The sequence below is a fragment of the Anarrhichthys ocellatus genome, unplaced genomic scaffold (genome assembly GCF_004355925.1).
Source record: "Anarrhichthys ocellatus isolate YVR2014 unplaced genomic scaffold, GSC_Weel_1.0 scaffold86, whole genome shotgun sequence".
Taxonomy (NCBI): domain Eukaryota; kingdom Metazoa; phylum Chordata; class Actinopteri; order Perciformes; family Anarhichadidae; genus Anarrhichthys; species Anarrhichthys ocellatus.
The window spans coordinates 1,506,093-1,528,581 of NW_022280116.1; the positions used below are offsets into that span (position 1 = coordinate 1,506,093).

Consider the following 22,489-nt stretch of genomic DNA (forward strand, 5'->3'; position numbering starts at 1 on the left):
CTGACACACCGGATGCTTTGTTCCAAGGAATCATCCGAATTCTTCATTGGAAACTGTTTGGAAAAGGCCAGGCACTTTCAAAACATACTCGGTCAGTGTTGGATGAAACATTCGTCAATCAAACCCTCAAACTCTTGCCGAAGCCAGTCCAGACAAGAGAGGAAATATCTTTTCCATCGAGGAAAATGTCAATGTATGTTTTTTTTGCTTTTCTTTCAACTCAGAAATACTCTGCAGTACCGATATAACTGATGCTATTGACGCTAACCTCTTTAGGAGTCGCCATTGATGTTTTGAACGAACAGTCGGTGTTGCGTCACACACACCTAAACCACGCCCTGACCTCATGATATCGCCCAAATCCAACTGCGGTGCAAGGTAATGTATATAGGCCACTGCAAGACTTTTTCGTCTTGTGTTTCAGGAGTTGAAGTCATCCTGCATTTGCTGCAATCTAAAAATTCACAGTGTTTCTCGTGGTCCAGAACGGAAGCTAGATTTGTCGTTTTTACGAAAAAGTTATGAGAAAAAAGCTATAACTAGAGCCTATGTCTAAAAATAAAGTGATCTGTTGCCTTTACTTTTCGCAGCTCCTTGGAAGCATAAAATACTATTTTAATATCTCAAGTTGTATATCACATAAAAACTCGTACATTTTGTAATAGCTAGTCACACACAAGCTAATGGTAATCAAAATGTCACCCATAACTGTTTACTACCACGATGCAGATGTACAGTAGGCACCCATCAGTAGCATTGTTCTGGAGTAAATATAAAGAAAAGAATGAACAGATAAATGAATGATGGTCCACAAGACCAAAAACTCTGAAAATATCTCCTGATAAAAACAAAAACATATTTCATGAAAACCTTGCTAATTTCAACTCAAAGCTAAGAGAGCAAACCTCTACAGAGGCACAACACTTGATTATTGATCCGTTTGGGTCAACTTCATCCAACCGCAAACCGGTGACAACTGTGGGTGGTCCACTATTATCTCTAGTACCTCAAGAGTGTTTCGCAGAAGTGGTTAGTCATGTACTCTTTGCACAAGAGCTGACATCACCTACATCTGTCAGCATGCAGAAAGATACCTGGAAAAACAATCCATGCATAACAGCTGCTGTCTTCTCGCCCAGTGCCAGAGCTCAGCCTGTACTTATCAACTCCCACTGTCCCCGCAGGGATGTTGTGCTGTGCTGTAAACATCCTTCTGCCCTCACAGGATGTTTGGCGCCTCATACTCCAAGTTCCACCCAGTGGCATTCGGATGTCCATTAGGCTGGTGATAACATCGTTACTGCTGCCCTATTCTACAGCTGGAAACGGGCTTAACTAGAGAGGGGAGTAACCATGAGAACTGATGAAGACCCTTCATGCAGAGGCACTTAATATGAGAATAGTGTGCCGTTTTTGTTTTTATGTCCCATGTCTCTGTACTTTTTGTTCACATTTACTTCCTACCAAGCAAGTGTATTCTCATAAAACGATTAGTAAGATATCTTCTGAAAAAAGTTACTCCGAGGATGTTTAGCAACAATTTCCACTCATTACAAAATGAACTTCCGTCTTTACAGGAAATAACTTAGTTAGGTTTAGGAAAAGACTGTGGTTTGGGTTTAAATAACTACATAAGTGACATTACTTAAGTACGGATATACGTGACAAAAAATGTAACGTTGACTTCTCGTTTCATACAGGAAACAAACAGCGGTCGCCTGGGTGAACATTTTTTGTTTTGTTTGATCCACCTCCACCACCACCCATCATGAGTGGGTTTTTGCTTAACACTTCCCGGTTCATGGTTATGTGGACTACATACAAATTGATTTTGTGGGATAAATACAGCGCATTCACTTTCGTAGGTGTTACCAATGCTGTAAGAAAACAGCCCTGCACCGAGACATATTCCTGTTCATTTGTTGCATATAGCAAATGAAGTGACCCGGATTCTTGAAGGAGTTTGTGAAGTAAATATAGATTGTGTGGTAATTCTTGTTCTAAGGTGGTATTAAACAGGCTTAATGGTCTATAATCCAGTAATAGTATTTGTGTAGGCCCCCTTTCACAATTTAATTAGCAAAAAAAAAAAAAGAATGACACTATAAAGAGATATTTTCCCTTTCACCAAAAGCCAAGACAATCCCAACTGATCCAGCCGGCTTTCCGATGCACCGAGCAGCATCTGGTGAGAAGGCAAAAATAAACACTGCCCCGTTGCACTGCAATGCTGGCTTGATACTGTTGATCAATCTACGAAAGCCAAACACAAAACTGGTGACTGGGGTAACTATCTTGTGTTGTATGAAGAAGAAAATACCCAGCATGGGGCAGTTCTGCTCTCTGAATCTAATTTCAAATAACCTGCAGTCTTATATCATTTAGATAAACAGTGGGAGTCAGAAAACCTCTGGTTCTGGGTCATGTTCCAAGCACAGTTAGATTCATATATGCATATAAATATAGCATATAGCATTTGTATTTCTAAAAGCAGACTGCACCTCATAAAAGAGTTCATATCTTGATTCCTTTGGTACGATATACAAACATTTGATCACACATCACCTGTTTATTTGGCCATTATGGAAAGATTGCAATTATTGTTTTTAAATTTTGGGTTAATTTGGACACACAGCCTAATCCTAAACTACATGGTATTGAGGTTTTTTTCCTTTAATTCTCAATAATGCTGCCTCAGAAATAATATTAATATTGAATCTAAGACATCCTTATCAAGATTATTTGTTTAGGTTATGTGTTCATGTTAAAAATCTCAAAAAATCCCAAATGTCAATACCAGTAGCTGCCTCAAAAAAAATAATTAAATTAAATTTAAAAAAAGAGAGAGAGAGAGAGAGAGAGAGAGAGAGAGAGAGAGAGAGAGAGACCGACCTCACACAGGCGTTCAGCAGATGGGAAACTAGGCCTACAGCTGGTGAATGAATGGAAGGGGAATAATATCTTCTAAGTTCATCTGGAGCATTTGTTGATGATGAAGGTCACGTTCTAACCAACACCAAGCATGATAGCCACAACATATATCTTTGAATTCATGAAGCTGCTGAAGGATGTAAAAAAAATAAAATAAAAAATAAAAAAATCTTTGCTCAGCTGGATAAAATGCTGACGTAAGAATGTACCTTTGGTTGTATTATAATATCAGATACTTCAACATTCTCTGTATGTGAGCTGCATCCCATCATACTGATTTCTTACGTGTCGACCTGATGTTGGAAACTCTATCATGACGTGTTTACTCTGACGTCTCAAGTTTCGCTACATGCAACACGTGTCCCAAGTCTGTGCCTTTATCAGCTAGGCTTACTACGTTACCTCAGCATCGAACACGTGTTGGGAAACAGTTTGTGCTTCCATGTGTTTGCTTTTTCTAAATCAGATGCAGATAATGGACAGCTAAACTCCACTCTGTCAATGCTCTTATGATTTCCTTGCATGTAAATGTATTAAGTTCCATGTATTATTTATTACTGATTATGTGATCAAATGGTATACCTGTATTTAATCTCCTTTGTTTTACAAAAATTAATCAAAAATGTGTGCGTGATCCTGACAAGGAAGTCTTGACATGGACAGGGAGGAAGGAACGGGCTCAGTTTCCAACCAGTTTGGTCTCCCGCTGTTTTCTGTCATTTTGTGAGCACAATGAGAGCTGATGCTTAAATAGAGTGGACCAAAGAGGGTCCATGAAACAGGAAATTCTCAGAAGGCCCCATAGCTGTCTTCAGTAGATACCGGGCACGTAATTACAATGTACAGGAGGAGAAGCTTTTAAGATAGTCATGGAAACATGGTCCCTTCTGAGAACTTCCTGTCTCAATCAACGAGACCAAGCCCACACTAACCCCATGTAGGTCCCCATGGGTAAGCCCTTGCAGGGCTCAAAGCAGTTTTGGCCTTTTGGGACCCTATCCAGGTTTTCTGTGGCCAACCCGCAGTTAGGCATGCCCATATGCATTTGTATTATTATTATCATGAAGGTCTACATGTGCATTTTGCATCAAATCAGATCTCTTCAACGATTTGAAAAAGTTTGTAAAAACGGAATTTTGTTGGACAGTAAACCGCATTCTGTCTCTCTTTCTCACAGGCTTAATAACTCAATTCAAGAATAGAACACATGTCTGCTATGTATTGTGAAGTGATTTGGTCACAAGTGAGTATTCACAAACTACACTTTCTTGGGCATTTGTGGGAAACACTTTTTTTTTAATGTAACATTAATTTCAGCCCCTGAAATTTAGACACGGCTTTGGTGTACTTAAACACTAAAGGCTTTTTCCAATGGTTCAGTTTCTACCTACATTTAAAACATAGATTTGCTCTAATACATTAATGATCATTGATTAAAAAATGTCTATGTATTATAGAACTGTAATACGTTGAAATGACAAAAAAGTGACAAATCAAATGTATATAGTGGAGAATTCCCATGGGATCAGCTGAACATTTAGATAATCTCTCTCATGAGTCACATTTAGATTTTAACGTCTAAGCCACTGATCGTACCAAACCGAGGACATGAGAGCAAACCTCATGCAAACCTCCATGTTACCGAGGGCACCACCAGATGTCGAGGAAAACAATAACAATCCCTCACAGATGTGAGGGAGGAGACCTCTTTGTTCCATGAAAAGCTCTCCTTAACTCTCAGTCCACCCGCCCTGACTGATGCACGCAATATTGTTTGCTTTAACATGGCAAGAGGGAGGTCGCGCTCTAGCTCAGACAACAACCCGGATGCCGAAGTATTCATGTCATTACTTTCACGCCCTTGTTGCCAGCATGCCAGCGTTCTCAGGGCAAGCACACGGATCTACTTACAACTACGGTGCTGAAAAGAGGAAAAGACTGCATTTCTAATATGTACTTCATGGGGGAAATAGGAAAAGGAGAGGGCTCACTGCTGGTGCTAAATATTGTTGGATGAGGTCAGATGTTTGATACGCAAACAATCACATTGGTCATCGAAGCCCTCGAGGCAGTATGGTTACAGTAAAGGACAGCTGATGCAGCACAGTATCCCAAGGAATTATGAATATTCAAAGATTCTGTCACACACAATCTTCTCCCAGGGCCAATGTTCAGTGCAGAACATAGTGTGTTCTTTTTATAGCACGATAGTCAATGTGTGGGAGTTCTTGTCCCTTTATAAACCACTGGTCTGCACTCACAGGGGCGTCAAATACCAACGCCTGGGCAGTGGCCCTTGGCATCTTGACACCGACGCACGAGGCAAACTTCAGCGTCTGTACACCAGACTTTCAACTATCTCTAATATGAACCCATCCGCGTCATTATAAGATGCTCGGAGTAACAGGCGTAGTAGTCACAGTGAGACGTCTGTTAAATGGTGGACGGGAGTCGCGGTGGATGGTCCAAACGCAGGACTTTTACTCAGGGAACAGGGATTCAATGTTACGTCAGGTGAAGCTACGCTACTTAGTCACGTGACTTTATGTCCGGTTGCAGAGGTTATTAATTACTTATCACTACCAGTGACTCCTTTCACATGACACCTCATTTGAGTCATGGTCAGTATAAATATATCCATTAGTGCAGCTCGTCGACTGGTCACATTTTGACCAAATGAATCTGAATATCTTACTGCCAGACTGTTATGCAGTCTCTTGCATGTCACCGATTTATATCAGCCAATTAATAAATATTTTGCCAACATTTAACAGTGAGAGCTTAGTCTATGAAGAGTTCTTGCCAAGTTTGGTAGAATTAGGGCAACACTGAATGAGAAAAAATAAAAGAGGGGAAAATGGCTGCTGTAAGTAGTACTCCTATTAAACAGAGTACAACGTGTCATGTACGTCCTATAGGCTATTGTTTACCACATAGAGTATGCATAAGACAGGCAAAAATATCACAAAGCTACCCCTTCAAACATCCAATAAAATAGGCAGTAACACAGGTGAGTCATACTGCGCTAGATGTCGAGTATGTGTGAGCTTTAAAAGAGGTATGCCAGTTTAATGCCAGTTTTGAAAACATCATGGAGCGGCTAACAAAGTCCCAATGATGCCAAATACTCAGTGCCTGAGCTCTTCAGTCGGTACATGAGTCACAGGAAATACAGTGTGGGGAAGAGTGTGAAAAACGGCTAAACACAGCAGCCTTATCAAAGAGCAAACAGCTCACTGATGCAGATAGATGCGCCGTTATTGTGTCAGGATGACTGCTTAACATCACAAACAATGTCCTCAAAACTGAAGACATATTAACATAGCACCTTGCTGCGAGTCCTGTTGCTCCAGACTAATCAAAAGGAGCCGCTGTAAAGCCAAACTATTGGCTCAATATCTGTTTTTGTTCATTCAGCTTCCAAGCAAATAACTTTTAAAAACTCTCTTTCTGGGAAATAAACACATTGCTTTCTTGCCGAGCGTGAAATGAGAGAATTTCAACCGCTCTCAGGGGCAAATTCACCAAAACATGGACTACTTCTGTATGTTGATGATAATATTTGTGTACTTTTACTTCTGTAACGTATTAAATGCAGGACTTTAAATTGTAATGGAATATATTTTTTTTCATTGTGGCATGTACAGAAATAAAGCTCACTAACACGCACGAATGGATCTTCTCATCTAGCTTTCACCAAGTAAGTGTATTTCCAAAAGAAAACATTACATTTCCCCTCTGAATCTGAATACCATGCCATCATTATTTGAACAAGATAAACATCACGGTTGTCTTCGGTTTCTTTTAAAGGAGGTTGAGAGTACTAGATTTCTTACCATAGACAAGGGATCCTATTCCACAGGCCTGTAGTCTACGCAAAGGAAAAAAATACTATAAATACCTTGATTAAAATACACTGGTAAACCAGGCTCCATAGTGCACTTCACCTGCATAGCTGCTAGTAATTCTCCTTGGTCTTAATGCAAATGTTTTGCTGCAGCTATAGGGCTTCTAGGCTGTGTTTAAAATATCCTACCCTGCTCAGCATGTGCTCACTGTTTCCCTTAAGGCATACAGTACAGTCTGGTGGGAAAGTGTGGCTAATTCCACAGATTCTTTCCACTTACATGGAGCCACAGTTTCACAGGTCACTAGGTTTTCTTATCAGAGTGCTTTAAGTGCACTGACAGGCTGACGGCTTTATACAACAGTTTATGCTGTCTTGGTTTTTTGTTCCTTCCTGTTTGATATTCCTGCATGCTCCTAACTGGTTATTGCTGTTGACAGATTTTAGTTTCATGGCTGAGTTCGTTTCAGCAATTAGTGGTCATTGAACTGGCATTCATCCGAAAGGGATTATCAGGCAAAAGACTGCCCTGAGAGTTTAAAGGTGCTGAATTTGATATTCAGAGCATACGGCAGCACACACCTATTTGCTATGAAAGGATATAGTTGAGCAATGTCTACCTGAGCAGAGAGTGAAGTCCCTCTCCTTCAGTGTTCGCTGTAATCCGCTCATGCGTTTAGTGCATGTTCGTGCATGCGAGCGTGCCCCACTGGCTAGCTCATGGCCGCCGCTCTGCACTGTGCTCACACAGCTGTTACAGCTGATAATTCCGTTGTTCGCCGTGGAGGCGTAGCGCCCCCACCCTCAAATTCCCCCTCAGGTAAACACGGTTAGCTCTGCCAGCACTTTTGCCGTTGTTTGCGCTGTTGTCGCCGTTAGCTGACAAAACATCGGCTCAACCGTCGCAATGTTGAGAGCCAATAAGAGGCAGTAGAAATGCTCACAATCTCGTATACAGCACCTTTAAACGGGTGTGTGCAGATTTGATTTGGGGAAGGGAAATGGTTCCTTCTATCGGTGGGTTTCATCAACGGTGTTTCGGCTCAATGTTTTTTCCTTCTGTCCGTGGAAACATTATAAACCCAGAAATACAGTATGCCCTTTGGGATCTTTATGCAAGCTAGTGAAGCACCACTCACTAATCCTCCCTATGTTAAGGGTCATTGTATCCATCTGAACATTCCCATAGCTCCATACCGCACTCGCATTCTGTGTTAGTGAAAGGAATTCTCAAATTCCCAAGGCAAGATATGTGACATGCTTTGTGAAAACACAGACACAAACAAGAACATTTTATGCTTTGAAAAGGTTGAGGTCAAAGTATGATCGCACCTCTTTTAGCATTTATTGGAGTCTGAACTAACAGTGAGAGGCTGTATGTGGTTCCCTTCTGGTATTCCCACGACAAAAATAACTCTGGAGCTCGCTCAGATTCACACTGTTTTAAGACGGCCCCAAGGAATATCCTCCATGTGCTTGCTGTGGGCCCTAGACTTGACCTCCAGGGGAGCTACTCACGTCATTACTAACAAGCTCAAGTTGCTCTGTATGCCTTGGGTGTGTGTTACAAAAACATTTAACTACTTCCACGAGTGAGACACTGTGAAAATAGCCTGGATTATTGTATGAGGGTTATTGGAAAAATCTGAATTGGGAAAACTGTTGATAATAACCACCTATGACAAAATACAGTATCAGCCATAACACAAGTGCCACCACTCACAGCAGGCTTCTTGTTAGCCAATGAAACAAGGCCAATTGTAAAACAGACGTTTTGAAGGTGGGCTTGTGGTTAGGTAAGAATATGAAACAGCATCATAATTATTGAATAGCTAGAAAAGCTTAGATGTATGAGTAAGTAAGTCATTCCCTTTTTGTTAATATTTATAAACTTACTTATTTTTCTTGTCTTGTCAGTTGCTAAAGGGAAGTGTCTGTATTTGATTGACAACAACTGGCAGGCTGAGCTCCGGCAAGGCAATGCAGACATAAAGCAAACCAACTGACGCTGCAGCTAACAGGCCACAAAGACATTAATGCAGTTCTAATGGTTCTGATGAGGAAGGACCACACCACTGTAAACTGACCAAAAATAACATTTACAGGTATGGCTTTGATCTGTTTAACATGCTGCAGCACACTTGCTAATTAGCCAACTAGCCTGGAAAGGCGACATTAGTGCTAGCAGCTTTGGGCCGGGTAAAGGGTGACAGAAACCGTTACAAAGCCCGAGACGGGCATGAGGCGGACAACTGACAGAAACAACTGACAAGTCTCCTGTGTAGGTACACCGTTGGTCTACTGTGTGCCAATGATAGGACTCCAAAACTGACTTTTTCCCAGGAGAGATTTGATTTACAGAGTAGAAGGGTAAGTTTGAGCAGAAACAAAATATGTCATTTTGGAAGGACTTTAAAAAGCTAATATAGGCCCCTTACCCTCTGTTCAAATGAGTGCAATGACAACGTATTCAAAAACAAATTTGATATATTGTATTACAAGCTTGGGAATTTCCAAAAACCTTAACCCTAAAATAAGTGAGTATTGAGTATTTGACAATTGAGTATTAATCCAGCTCACTCTATGAGTTGGGATAATGACCAGTATAAAGAGCATGGACTGTGGTTTTGAAGAGGAACAAACTAATTTGGGACTTTTATAAACCTTGGAAACCAATTAACTGCTAAGTTTTTTGCCACAGCTTACGGCAGCCCGACTTTGACAATAATAACAGTCACATTTTCACAGTAGAGTAAGTTAGCTAATTGGGGATCCGACAGAAATGTCTGCTGCAGACATTTGCTCACAGCAGCAGAAAATACAAGGAGAAAGAGAGCCGTGTATACTGGCTGGTAACAAAACAGTATTTGCGTTACAAGAACCAAAAAGAGGAGCTTCGCTAGTTTGCGATTACTCCTCAGTACCTTTCTGGCAGGGAGAATTCAAACAGCAACATGTGCACATAACGCGACAGCAATACAGTTCTGCAGGTTCACTTTTGGAAGGCAAACAGAGACACACAGAGCTTCCCAGGGGCCGTTTCCTCTATTCTGTACATGCCAGAAGCCCCCTGCCAGCTAATAAATCAGGAAGCCTGTGTTCACTGACTGTTTACCTCACACAAACACGATACATGCTTAGAAACCACACCGCCTCTTTCCACCGTCCTCTATCGTCCACAAAGCACTGCGGCTCACACTGCACACAGACAAAGCTCCCCCGATGCTGCTTCTGAAGACATTAGCCCATGACAGTTCTCATCGGGCACTTTGTGTGCTGAAATTAAACTGAAGAGGAAAAAAAGACCCTCCATAATGTATGAGCGGAAGAATTACCTCAAAAGGTTTCACATCCCCGAAACTGAATCCAGAACCCGAGGAGAGCGCTCTGAGACTGGTGCATACGTGCATCATTGTGCTTTTATGTAATGCGATATCTTCGGCCTGGGGTAAGCAGACAGGAAATAAACAAACATATGATGTATACTCGGGCCGCTGATTTGATCCAGGCTGAAAAAAAACACAATGAAGACTTGAAACTTGAAGAAGTTTAAAAGGACAATAAAAGACGCTGGAAGGATATGGAATTGGCGTTCACATGCGAGAGCTCTTACAGTGTCCCCAGGGAACATGGGAGATAAATCAATACGATGCAGGCTGCAGAAGTCCAGTGTGCCATGGTGATTTATGAGGGGTTAAGTTTTAGGAGAACCGTCATTACTCTTGCGACTGTGAATGGAGCGGCCTTTGCACTCATCGGAGTTGGCTGCCAGTAGTGTTTTTATACCCCTCATAATAGCATCAGTTAAACACACGCAGCACACGCAATCACTACAAACTGCCATCCATTATCACAACAACTCCTCCTAAATGGAAGGAGGAAAGAAAACCAACCCCTTCGCTGATTGACTGCAAAAAGGAATCATAAATTCAACCAACCCCCAATGCCCCACACAGCTCCTCTGTCAGTGTCAGATACAGTGTGAATGAGATTCCACTGGCACAACCTCCCAAATGCCATCGCTTTAGGGAAGAGAGCCACCGTACCATGGAGATGAGCAAAGGGCTTTGGGAGCTATGTGGCCGAGACCTTTACATTTAATAGCCGTTTTCTGGACTCGTGCAGTAAATACACGGCATGACGGTTTGGGGGTTGAGTCTGTTGGGTTGCATGACATTCTCACTGCACAATCAGCTCATGTATTTAGTGTAGGCCAGGGCGATTGGAGGACTCCAGAGCAAAGAGGCCTCTCGGACTCATCCGACGGGGCTGCCAACTGGCAGCTTTGACGTGTCCGCTGTCCAAAGTGTCCTGACTGGCTGACATGCATGGGCAGTGAATACAAAAACAAACAAACACTAAGCTAAGTTTTTGGCATTCCTGAACATGTGTCCTTTAACAAGTTATAAGTTACAATCAAGCATAATAATTCATATGAAATGTTTTACATCTATTCACTGGCAACATTTTGCATCAGAGAAGCGGCACGACATTCATTTTGCATTGAGAGAAGTAAAGCTGTATAGTAGTGGTCCCTGACATGCAGTGGAGACATACTGTGAGGAGGGGTCATGCAATGCTTCACCAGACTGGGAAAGCAGAAAAAATATATATATTTTTGCTGCATAAAATTTAGATGATTTTTTCAGACTTTCTTGTAACATCCATATTTTTTTCTTGTGAATGGCTGGATAATTTTATTTCTTCAAGCCTCTGATTGAACGGCTCACGACTCGCTGCTTCGCTTTAACAAAGGTCCTCGAAACCTATTTTCTCAACCAGCTTCTCATTATGAGTGAAGGTTTTCCACACGAGCGCAAAGATAAATCTGCCAAAGTCCCGTGGGAGACTTCTGGACTTGTGTCTCTGCTGTTTTCTTCCCACTAGTTTGAAGATCAAAATTGAATGAAGATACAATGACATTTGTGTGACCGTTCCACTTTGAAGCTAAGGCTACTGTCAATCAAATCCAACCCACACCCACACAATCCCGCTGAAGCAGATGAGCACACTGGAGGTTTCTAAGAGTTAAACTCTTAAAAAATAACACAGGGACTTTTTTTTTTTTCAACCAAACTTTCCTTATTTTAGTGGTTCCATCTTACCACTTCTTCGCTTGTTTTTCTTTTGGGGGGGGGCTTTATGTTACTTCTTGGTGGGTTAACACTTTGAAACTTTAAACTTTTAAAAGGCAAAGCAGTGTATAAAACCAGCACATGTTGACTGGATTAATCTGATTTGTGATAATTGCCGTTCTCCCATTCATCAATACAGAAAAGCGCTTAATCAAACGACACCATTTGGGAACACTGCCCCTATGTCATTGCAAAACCCACGAGAAGTCTGCAGGTCAGCTTGCAGCAATATCACATTCGACCTGTTGACAGAGAAAAAAAAAGTTCACTTGTGCCCACAAACTTGGCTGTGAACAACCAATCTGCCCCTGCATGCTCTGCAACCTCCCTTTATTGGCACTCCAGTGCATCTTTCATCAGCGCAGTGGTGACCAATGTCATCATATCCTCCTCCTACACATCACCATCATCATCATCATCACCCTTCTCCTTTTCTTTCTTTTTTACTGTCCAGCCCACAAACTTCCAGTATGTCCAAATATGCTGCTTATGTAACCATGCAGACGATATATCAACCAGTGGCCACTGCTGACATCAAAGCCCCCCGTTGATGAATGGAGTTGAATCACCTTTGCATTCCTGTTCAAACAATCAGAAAAAGGCTGCGCGCGTGTGTGTGTGTGTGTGTGTGTGTGTGTGTGTGTGTGTGTGTGTGTGTATGCGTCATCCCTTAATATTGATTACTGAATCTACTGAATGAATGCCAAGTCTAGTAGATTGTACAGGAGCAATCCTTGGCTGTATAGCCGAGTCAGGCATGCATGCAAGTCGATATTCAAACTGATCATTTGAGTTTATGTGCCAATAGTGTTAATAGTGCTAATGGAATCAGAGCGGTTGCGTACTTTAAACGGCTTTTACGCGTACCATAAATAAACCACTGTAGGCTACAGTGTCCACGTGCGTAAACCCCTTATACATCACTCGACTTACAATCAGACACATGTTGTGCATAAAAAAAGCTCCACAAAGCAGATACGGGTAGCTCGGAATATCTTATTTCATCTTAATGGCACTGTGCATTATATGTCATATATACGTGATCACGCACGACGCGCTTGGATGGCGTCCACAAACCCCCACAAAATAAATTACCGCTGTTTCACTATATTCTCCCATCACATCTGTCGCTCTCACGCGCAGCTCTTGACAAAAGGGCATAGAAGCTTAACTGGACCCCGGTTACTGACGCTCGCGCTGCTGTCCCGACGTTTCTAATGGACTGAGGACACCGCAGCAATATTCTGTTAGTGCACATGCCTCGAGCCTAATCCATGCAGATATACAGTTAAATGACCTCCATACACACACACACACACACACAGAGAGAGATTTACAAATTGCACTGTCAACTTTGCGTTAAATCCGCTACAACGTTACCGCCGAGCTCAAATGGAAACATGGAAGTAAACACAGCGCATCGCACACAATTCTCGTTTCGGCGAGTCCTACCGGAGAATTACAAATCCAACAGCAGCGCTGGAATAGATTCTCTCAGGGCTTGTGTCTTCTGTCTTGAGCGCAGAGCACCAAACGCTGGGGATCTCCGGCGCTCAATGAGCGCAGACGAGGCGGCTGTCAGGTTGACGTTGGAAGGCTAACCCACCACTTCCTGTTACATCACACCGGAGCCTGCAGCCGAGGACCTGGGATCAGTGGCGAGTGGAGCGCAGTGCATGAGCTAACACAGACCTGCGAGTTTGGTTTGAAGTATTTTGTTCATTCATTAATTAGATTTAAATAAAAGACAATGTGCAACAGACTCAGAAGTAAAGAATTGTCAGGAAGATTGATGACATTGCAATAGTTTAAAAAAAACCTAGAATCAGCTTAAAATAAAGAAGTGTTGATTGTATGAGTTTATAACCTCTCAGATTCCCTGACAAAAAAACACACAGGATGTGACCTCGGTGGTAACTGCAGCCCAGAAGGGAGGCCAACAAAGTTAAGTTTAAAGATCAGGTTTCATTTAATGACTTTACATTTACTTTCAAGGTATTGTTTGAAACTGATAACAAATAATTGCAGAATCCTTTTTTTTTTTTAACAAATCAATTATCAAAAAAAAATCCAACGCATTAAAAGTATAGAGTTGTTGCATTTTCATACACTATTTTTCCTCATGTGAAAAAAGCTATATTCTATATTAGCATGCTATTTTAATGTTTTGTTTAGCTTTCTTTTTTTGTAATGTTAAACATTTTGTACTTGCATACAAACAGACAGATGGGAAATAAATCAGACAAAGAACCAGAGGAAAGAGAAAATCATCAAAGTTTATTATACAAACTCGTACAGTCCAATTCTTTACAACCATGGTTATAAAAAGATACAGTAAAGAGAATACTATGCAGCCAACAGAGTGCTGACGACCTCTTTGAAAACGTACTTTACACAACACTGCCCCTCCCTGGTTCTCCTTACCAACAACGCCAGCAGGACTGCAACAGTGATTTACTGAACTGCATACAATTGATTAAAAATAATAAAAAACAAAAGGTGTTCATGTTTAATCCGACAAAAGAAAAACAGTCATTACCTTGTTCACATTGATTTATAGCTGTGACATGGTCATCTTGATCATTCTGTGTACTGTTGTGGTCGATCAGGATTGCCACCAAGCTAATGCTGTTGTTCACATTGATTGACACAAGTGGAGCTCTACCAAAACTCTTGTGGAGAAGCATCAGTTACTGTATAGCACTGGAAGCATTCATTTTGTTACTGAAAAAAAATATTGCTTTAATGTTTCCCCATAAAAGTTACAGTGAAATGTTTATATCAGTGTGATAATAACAGAGCCCTGAAACTGTAAAAAAATAAAATAAAATAAAAAAAAAAAAAAAAGCATAATATATTGTTTATACATAAGCATCGACACAGAGAGCGTCGGTGTGGAGAGCTGCTACGATCAGCAAAACAAATGTGTTTTTTTGTCAATGTGATATTGGATAATAATGTGGATAAGGATGATAATTGCATCCAGTCACTACAAAGGTAAATCACGTACACTAAGTCCCATGTATACAAGTACCGCAGCACTACAAAACAATAGATATGAGTGTAGCTGAACATAACATATGGACATAAATAAAGGTGGCTCCACAGTAGTGCAGGATGTGATGCAGAGCCGAGTGTTCAGACCGAGCGGTTGGCAATGTTGTTTATGTTTTTCTTCCTTATTCGGATCATCCTCTTCCCATGAGCTGCAACAGAACACGGCCACATTATACAATATTAATTTCATCATTAAGTATTGTGAATGAAAAACCTATATGTACTATGCTTACAGCCAGTACATCTACTTTATACAATTAAACAATACTAAGTAATGAATTCAAAGTGAATAGAAAATAAATAAAATATTCCTACGCTTGCACTTGCTGATGCAGTCTTTCCGCTGTGTAAAGTTGTTCTCGTTTCCCCCGCAGCCGCTGTAGTGAAACATCTGGCATCTCTTGGTCTTGGGGTTGAATGCAAACCTCTTCTCTGCACCTTGACACGTCCCGCTGTCCACGGGACTGGAGCACAGCTCGGAGGGGTTCAAGGCTGTGGAACAGAAAGTGAGAGCCAGAGAGTACATTGGGGCTATAACGAACAATTATTTTCATTTTTCAAATGATATATATCATACGTTATCCATTAAATGTTATATCATGGTGCATTTGGATCTCTTGGATCCATTCCAGCAGTGTTACAGGTCAGGTAAGGGGGTGGAGCTCCTGAAGAAGAACCATGCCTGTTTGCTTTTCATCAACTTTCTCGTAGCTTTTAACTGCTTTTAATTGGCATAGTACAAACACAGGACTTTCACCCAGGAGACAGCTGTTTGTGTCCCGTGTGAAACCAACAGAAAACATTGAGTTTACAGCTGTTGTTACGTAACAAACATTATGAAAAGTATTTTTGGTTCAAAAACATTGAAAGTCAATGTATCCTTTGGTTTGGAGAAAAGTACAATGTTAACATTTATTTCTCCAACTCCTCATCCATTAAGCTTCAGTCTGACTTAATAATTGTGTCCAGGGTCTGCAGGCTCTCATCCTGAAATGGACAGATTTGAAAAAGTGTGAGTTGTTATATTGACTCCACAGTGCTGTGTAAGCTTATCCTCTCTGATCTCTTCTCCAGCTTTCTTCATGGTGAGAAACACAGGAATGTTCTTTCAGCAAATGTGATTGGTTTTCATAGGCAAACACTACAACTTCAAAAGTCCAACTATCTAATCACTATGACTTCATTTGTTGGGGTTCAATTGGAAAAATTAGAGCTTTTGAGGACTGAATAAAACGTGAGCAAGTTGTTCAACATTTTTTATATTATTATCATCAATAGTAGCAAAGCATGGGACATTATGACATATGTAATACAAGAAGAAATCTCTTTATATTGCTATTTTATTCAGTTTAACAATTATTAAATAAGAAAAACAAAAATCTTAAATTATGTTTTACTCAACATTTTGTACCATGTCTCAAACATTTTTGCTCAAACCTGAACTAAAAGAAAAAAAATATACACACATTGACAAACCTCCAAAAGATAGCCCCATTATTTGGTTCAGTCGTAGCACCGCGGAAGCGGGGCCCAGAGGGGCTGTGGCCCCGTTAACTTTTGGAGTCTGATTTACTATTTTCGGAATAAAACCCTGAATTCTGTAAGAGAGAGACAGAGAGCTGCAAGCTTAAAACAGCCAACTCGTACTTCCCTCTGTTGCCCACATTGCACGGTTGAATCAATTAATTTTTATTTTATTTTATTCAGACACAAAAGTCTACAATTCCACTTCTCCCAATGACACTTAAGGTGTACATCACTTTATAACCACAAGATGGCAGTCTTTGGTTTCAACATCGCAGTATATGCATGGCAGAATGACACCATACTCAAGATGTATGCCAATTCCATAATGCTAATTGTGCAACTTTTATGACTATGAAATTCAAAGGCCCCATTTCAATGCAGTAGTAAAAGCACAAACGTTGACATGAATCATTAGCAAAGATTATCCTCTAAATCTGTCTGATTTAAGATCTGAATAATTCATTGTTACTTTAAGGGGCTTTACCTTCATGCCAGCATTGTTTCTGAGTGATCGTTTTGTGATCTCATCGAAGGAATAACGAAAATTGATTGATAAGGAGGCGATGCTATTGAGGCTAAATCATCCTGAATCTGTCCCTCTCAACATTTTCTGACAAGACGGAAATTGGATTCTTATAATGATGACTCTTTGAATGAGCTGAGGGAAGCAGGCCAGGGTCTCCTGCTGTGGCACAAAAGAGCCTTGGAACACGACAACCGTGATGTATGCTCCCTCAATCATAATACACAGAAAATTAGTAAATGGGAATACATGACAAATGCAGACACCGATGCTCTCTGTTTCTGCCCTTTGCCTTGCACAGCAGAAGCAATTTTGCAAGCTGTCTACCATCTATGCATCGCTGCACCTTGAGTTTTCATTTCATTTTATTACAGTTAAGTTATTGGCAGCCCACAAGGGTTTAATGAATGAACTAAATTAGCTTACATTGAGGTTTAAGCATAACTCAGAATTCAGCATGGACTGGTTGCTACTCTCAAGACAGGATGATTGATGTGATTATGACTAACAAAAGTTAATCTATCCCAAATGTCTGGTGCCTTGGGATTTCTGTAATGAATTAACACTGCACTGTGGCTTTGGGCCTTGGTGTCTGCACTAAAAAGGTCACTGGACTAAAAACTGTAATCAACAACACAATCGGCTAATCTCTGATGTTCTTCAAACTGAAAAAAGTTTTCCTTCTTAACGTGTGTTCAAACAAAAAAAAAGCAAACGTTTGCCTCACACCATGACGCAGAACAGTTTGTGCAGTTTGCGTTTAACCGCCACAATTAGCAATGTAGCAATTGTACCGCCATTAGCTGTAAGCTAGCTTGTAACGCATGAACCGACCATGTTAGGGGTTGGTTCCATTAACATTATATTGACATTTGGAGTCATACTTTCTTACCTTTTGGCTCTTGATTAGTGTCATTTGCTTGCACCTGAGGTTCAATCAATTCCCCTGAAAAAAAAAACACACACACACATCAAGAGATCAGTCATTTTAATTTGGGATCGCTACGACTCTTATGTCTTAAGGACAGAACTAGAACTGGGGGTTGACTAGCTTATCTTAGCTTAAAGACTGGAAGCGGGGGAAACAGCTAGTCTGGCTCTCTCTGAAGTTCAAAAATCTGCCAAACAGCGCCTCTGAGGCTCACTAATCAACATGTTTTACCTGATTTGTTTGATCAATACACAAACGGTAATAAGGAAATGACAAATTGAGTCTTGTTAACTAATTTGAGACGGACCACAGTTGCACCTTCTTCACCGAGTTTACTGGAAACCTCACTGTGACGACAAGACTTTGGTAGGCTTGCAGTGCTAGTCGTGTTACACTGTGTTCAGGAATACACTGATAACATTACTTGTCCACCGCCCCCACCATTGTTTTGCTTTGCCATTTTTGCCTCATGAAATTTATGAAAAACAGTCTAATGTGTAAAATACTAAACCTGTTATCAATACTTAGTGGGATGACGCTACAATTACAAACTGAAAGTGTCTGCTACGTACCTCCCTTTCTTGCTGCTATTTTGCAAATACAACATTTCTGCCTCCTGGGCTTAGCGCTGCCCAAGACGATCGTGATTGGATAATGCAAAAAAAGCCAGAGCATTTTTTCTCCTTTACCAGAATAACGTGTGGAGCCAGACCTTTGCAAGATCTATTATTAACGTGCAGAGAGTAAGTAGTGTTGACTAACAAAGACTATGTTTGAGGATTTGGTGTCAAAGCGAAAAGCAAAAGCACCTGTTTGGCATTTTCAGATTCAAACCCAATGTTAGAACCTGATGATGTTAGTGACCTGTGTCGCAGCAGTGCCAGGTTTAAACCTGCGGCCCCGCCGCCAAAGCTCATCTCTCTTTAATTAAAAGAATGTATTCCATAAATGTTGAACCATTCTTTTATAGAGTAATTTGATTTGATTTTGAGGAAGACATTCAACAAATAAGCATAAAATTCAAACCTGAATTACACATAAACCAAATATGTAATGTAAAGGGTTTTGAGATGATTCAACACAAACCCAGTGATTAGGGGTTGATGGAATTTTTAGAATGTCTTACAGGTTACTTTTTTTTTTGCAACAAAACTTAAACACATACTTCAAGTGTGATGTATTTAGTCTTACCAGTTAACATGGTTGGCTGCACAACACCGGATTTTCTGGCAGACAGTGTGTGCAGTTCTGGTGCCTCGGTGGGCTTTGCTATATTGACAAAAGAAAAAAAGAAAAAGTACCAACTGAGACGGTGTCTCCATGGCCAACGTAAATCCAATGAATTCATGCCTATATTTAGAACAGATCACATTAAATCCCAGCGATCAATCATAATTCAAATAAGTTTAATTTCATTCGTATCAGACCAGAGAGGGTGTTGGTCTGGAAAAACTAATGAAACCAGACAAAGTCTTCTATCTGAAATTGTTATCCATGAAAAAAAAGAAGCTTTTCCAATGGATTTTCTGTACACTGATCACAGTCGAGCGACTCTCTCATTATATTCTTTGATAATTTCAATCTCTAAATGACTTTAAATCGGGCCTAAGTCCAGCATAATTGGGTGTGCTTTGGTCAATTTTAAAGGACTTAAATGCAAAATCCAGGTGAAATGTGATTTCACGGCCAGCTAAACAATTCATCCAAAAGTAAATTTTCTGAGGTAGAACTAATTTGGTTATGTAACCGCTCTGAAATGAGTTTGCATTTGTTGTGCAGCAGCTGTGTTCAACCTGGCCTACCTGGGTTCTGACATTTCACCTGGCACTCAGACATGCTCCTGAAATTGTTGGCATTGCCGAAGCAGCCGCCGTAAAAGAAATGTTTGCAATGCTGACTTTGGCTGTCAAAAAAGTAGCGTGTCACCAGCCCTCGACAGGGACCAGGAGCTTCAGCTAGGTGACACGGGTTCTTGTCATCTAGGAAAGAGAGAGAGAGAGAACAATTGTTAGAAAGTAAAAAATGATTGAGTCTGTTGCTCAATAAATTAAGAGCAAATGTCTTAAATTTATTTGTTTTTCTTCACACATCAAATTGCCCAGCAGTCCACAGTTCTTACTCCGACAGGCCCCGCCCTCTACTGGACTCCTCCAATCACAAGCACGCATTCGCCCACTGACAATTTGCGGAAGTGTAGCCAGCTAATCAAGTGCCATCCTTTTTTCTCTTTGGCGAACCCCGCTTTGCGCGCTGACTGCCTATCGGAGTCGCCGCTTCAAGAACCACATCAGTGCCCGTCATGTCCTGGCCTCATTGCGGGGGGTGGAAATTCACAAGGCTTGCTTGAAGTGCCTCGGCATGGACCAGTGTCATTTTTGTTTTGAACATAACTGAAATCTGGAATCAACAGTTTGCAATTACTGGCCTCTGGGGTCACAGCTGGCCCACTTCCTGTCCCCACAGCTGTACTGTAACATTTTCTTCAGTTTTCAGACCCACTCACACTCTTTAAACACTCACAGCAAGAACTTCCTTGTGTTCCCCAGTGAACCACATCACCTCCTCTGTCTTTTTTCTCTGCTTTCTTTTCTGGCACATCTCTTCCTACTTCTTACCTCAGCTCTAACTCCCCATGTTCACTTCTTAGCGCTCGTCGCATACATTATAACCCTCGGGTCTTGGAGTATTGGGATCAGGGCATTGCAGCTCTAAATCCTGCATCTTGCATCGTGCAGAGTTGACGTAAGGTTGCTGTAATAGTGCATGTTTGTTTCCTTGATAGCAATTCTTATTACTTTCCAACCTTTTTACGTTTGGAAGGGAAATCTAAAAGTTAGAGATTATTCGTACTTTGAATCCGTCAGACAAACTGCTGTCAGATTCTCTTCAATCTGAAATCTGTAGCTTTAAATGTTATCAACACCTGCAGCAGCGTGGAGCACTCGACAGCAGAGTTGTTGTGGAGGGTTGTCAGGTCCCATTCATTGAATAAGCCGTCACGAAACCTAAAAAAAAAAAAACTTCTTCAAGCTAGTGACAGGCTGATGCTTGATTTGAGTCTGTAACATGATGGCAACCATAGTGTAAAACGCATAACTTCCAGTTTACTGTTTCAAACTAACTTTATTCATGTCATTATTAGCCAAGACAGGTGCAGCCTGACTAGGTGTGACTAGCTGACGTTTTTCAACAGCAGAGTGTGCATCCCACCATGGCATGTGTACTGGCGTCCACCCACAGAGATGGATAATGATTTATTTATCAAACAATAGTGCAGCTCTATCTCCTGATACTTACACGATTCTTCACATGTCTGTGATGTGGAAGGTTTGTGAATGTAGTACTTAATGATTACAGCACATTTAAAATGACATCGATGAGGCATTGTCTTCTATAAGTGTAATCCAAAGGTTGTTGAGGCGATGTAATAAATAAGTAAACCTCTTAAACCTCGTCAGTACAACCTCATGCTGTGAACCCAAACTTTGATCAAATCCACCAAAAGTACCAAACTATGCCAGGCTGTATTTTGGAGAGATGTGTCTAAAATGATGCAGAGTGCATATAGAGCAGTAGAATGTTGGGTTTGAATCATAGACTGTATTCAAGAAGTGGACGTCGTCATCGTGACGTCATCCGTTGGTTTTTGGACTGCGGTTTTGAAGCCTCGGGTTAGGCATTTTGGCCGTCGCCATCTTGGTTTTTGACTGTCACCATCTCGTTTTTTTTGCAACCAGAACTGACAGGAGAGGGTGGATCTAAATACAACCGAAAGCTGAATAAGACAACCAATAAGATTGCAAATATTTTCCATGAACCGCAAAGACACTTTGAAAGGGTTAAAGTCCCAGACCGGACAACCGACCATTTGAGGGGTTAAAATTCTGAAATTGATTTGGTAGTTTTGATCACTACTGAAGTTGATTTAAATATCTAACTCTGTGAAAGTGGAAAATAATATCAATATATAATAATATCAAGGACATTTATTTATACAGACTTTTTGTCCTCTAACATCATCAGAGCAAATTTTTTAAAGTGAGGCCCAAGAGTTAAAGGAACATAAAGGGGCAGGTATTTTAATGCATTTAAATATGAATAGATTACACTACATTTTCAAATACAATATACAAAACAAATTAATAATTCGGAGATTTGAGGGGACTGCCACACTGTAGATTGTTTACTTAATATCTGTCTTCAACACCGCTATAATCTTCTATTTATGTAGCGTTTACGTTATTAGATTTTAGCTTTAAAGCAACAGTTGTTTTTCTTTAAGTGGGTTTGTATAAGGTAGGCTCCATAGTCAATGTATTCCAACAGCTACTTACAGTTTTTGTCGAAGGAGTCTTGTGGCTTTGATGACAGCATTGCATTGATAACGGCTTCAGTCCCCCGTCAGAAAAGGCTGCCTTAGGTGCTCCCCCTGTCCACATCAGTGCAATGCTACTACTGTAGGTTATAAACCGACTATGGATAAGCACCTTATCCAAGCCCACTTCAAATAATGCAAACTATCACTTTAAGCTCTCATA

General features: G+C 40.8%; 2 protein-coding genes across 3 annotated transcripts in view; both read right to left on the minus strand.

Annotated features, from left to right (window-relative positions):
• calcrla (calcitonin receptor-like a) overlaps nucleotides 1-13,710 on the minus strand; it is a 28,748-nt gene extending 15,038 nt beyond the window's left edge. For both annotated transcript variants that reach the window (XM_031874977.1, XM_031874978.1), the window contains exon 1: nucleotides 13,366-13,710. The gene's annotated coding sequence lies outside the window, so the exon portion shown is untranslated. The remainder of the gene's footprint in view (nucleotides 1-13,365) is intronic.
• A 459-nt stretch (nucleotides 13,711-14,169) lies between these two features.
• The window catches only part of LOC116398571 (tissue factor pathway inhibitor-like), a 36,465-nt gene continuing 28,145 nt past the window's right edge, over nucleotides 14,170-22,489 (minus strand). Inside the window, exons 3-7 of the mRNA XM_031874979.1 lie at nucleotides 19,754-19,930; nucleotides 19,143-19,220; nucleotides 17,913-17,966; nucleotides 15,286-15,462; nucleotides 14,170-15,119 (exon numbers count right to left, since the gene is read on the minus strand). Coding sequence (XP_031730839.1) covers nucleotides 15,052-15,119; nucleotides 15,286-15,462; nucleotides 17,913-17,966; nucleotides 19,143-19,220; nucleotides 19,754-19,930 — 554 coding nt within the window. The 3' untranslated portion in view covers nucleotides 14,170-15,051. The remainder of the gene's footprint in view (nucleotides 15,120-15,285; nucleotides 15,463-17,912; nucleotides 17,967-19,142; nucleotides 19,221-19,753; nucleotides 19,931-22,489) is intronic.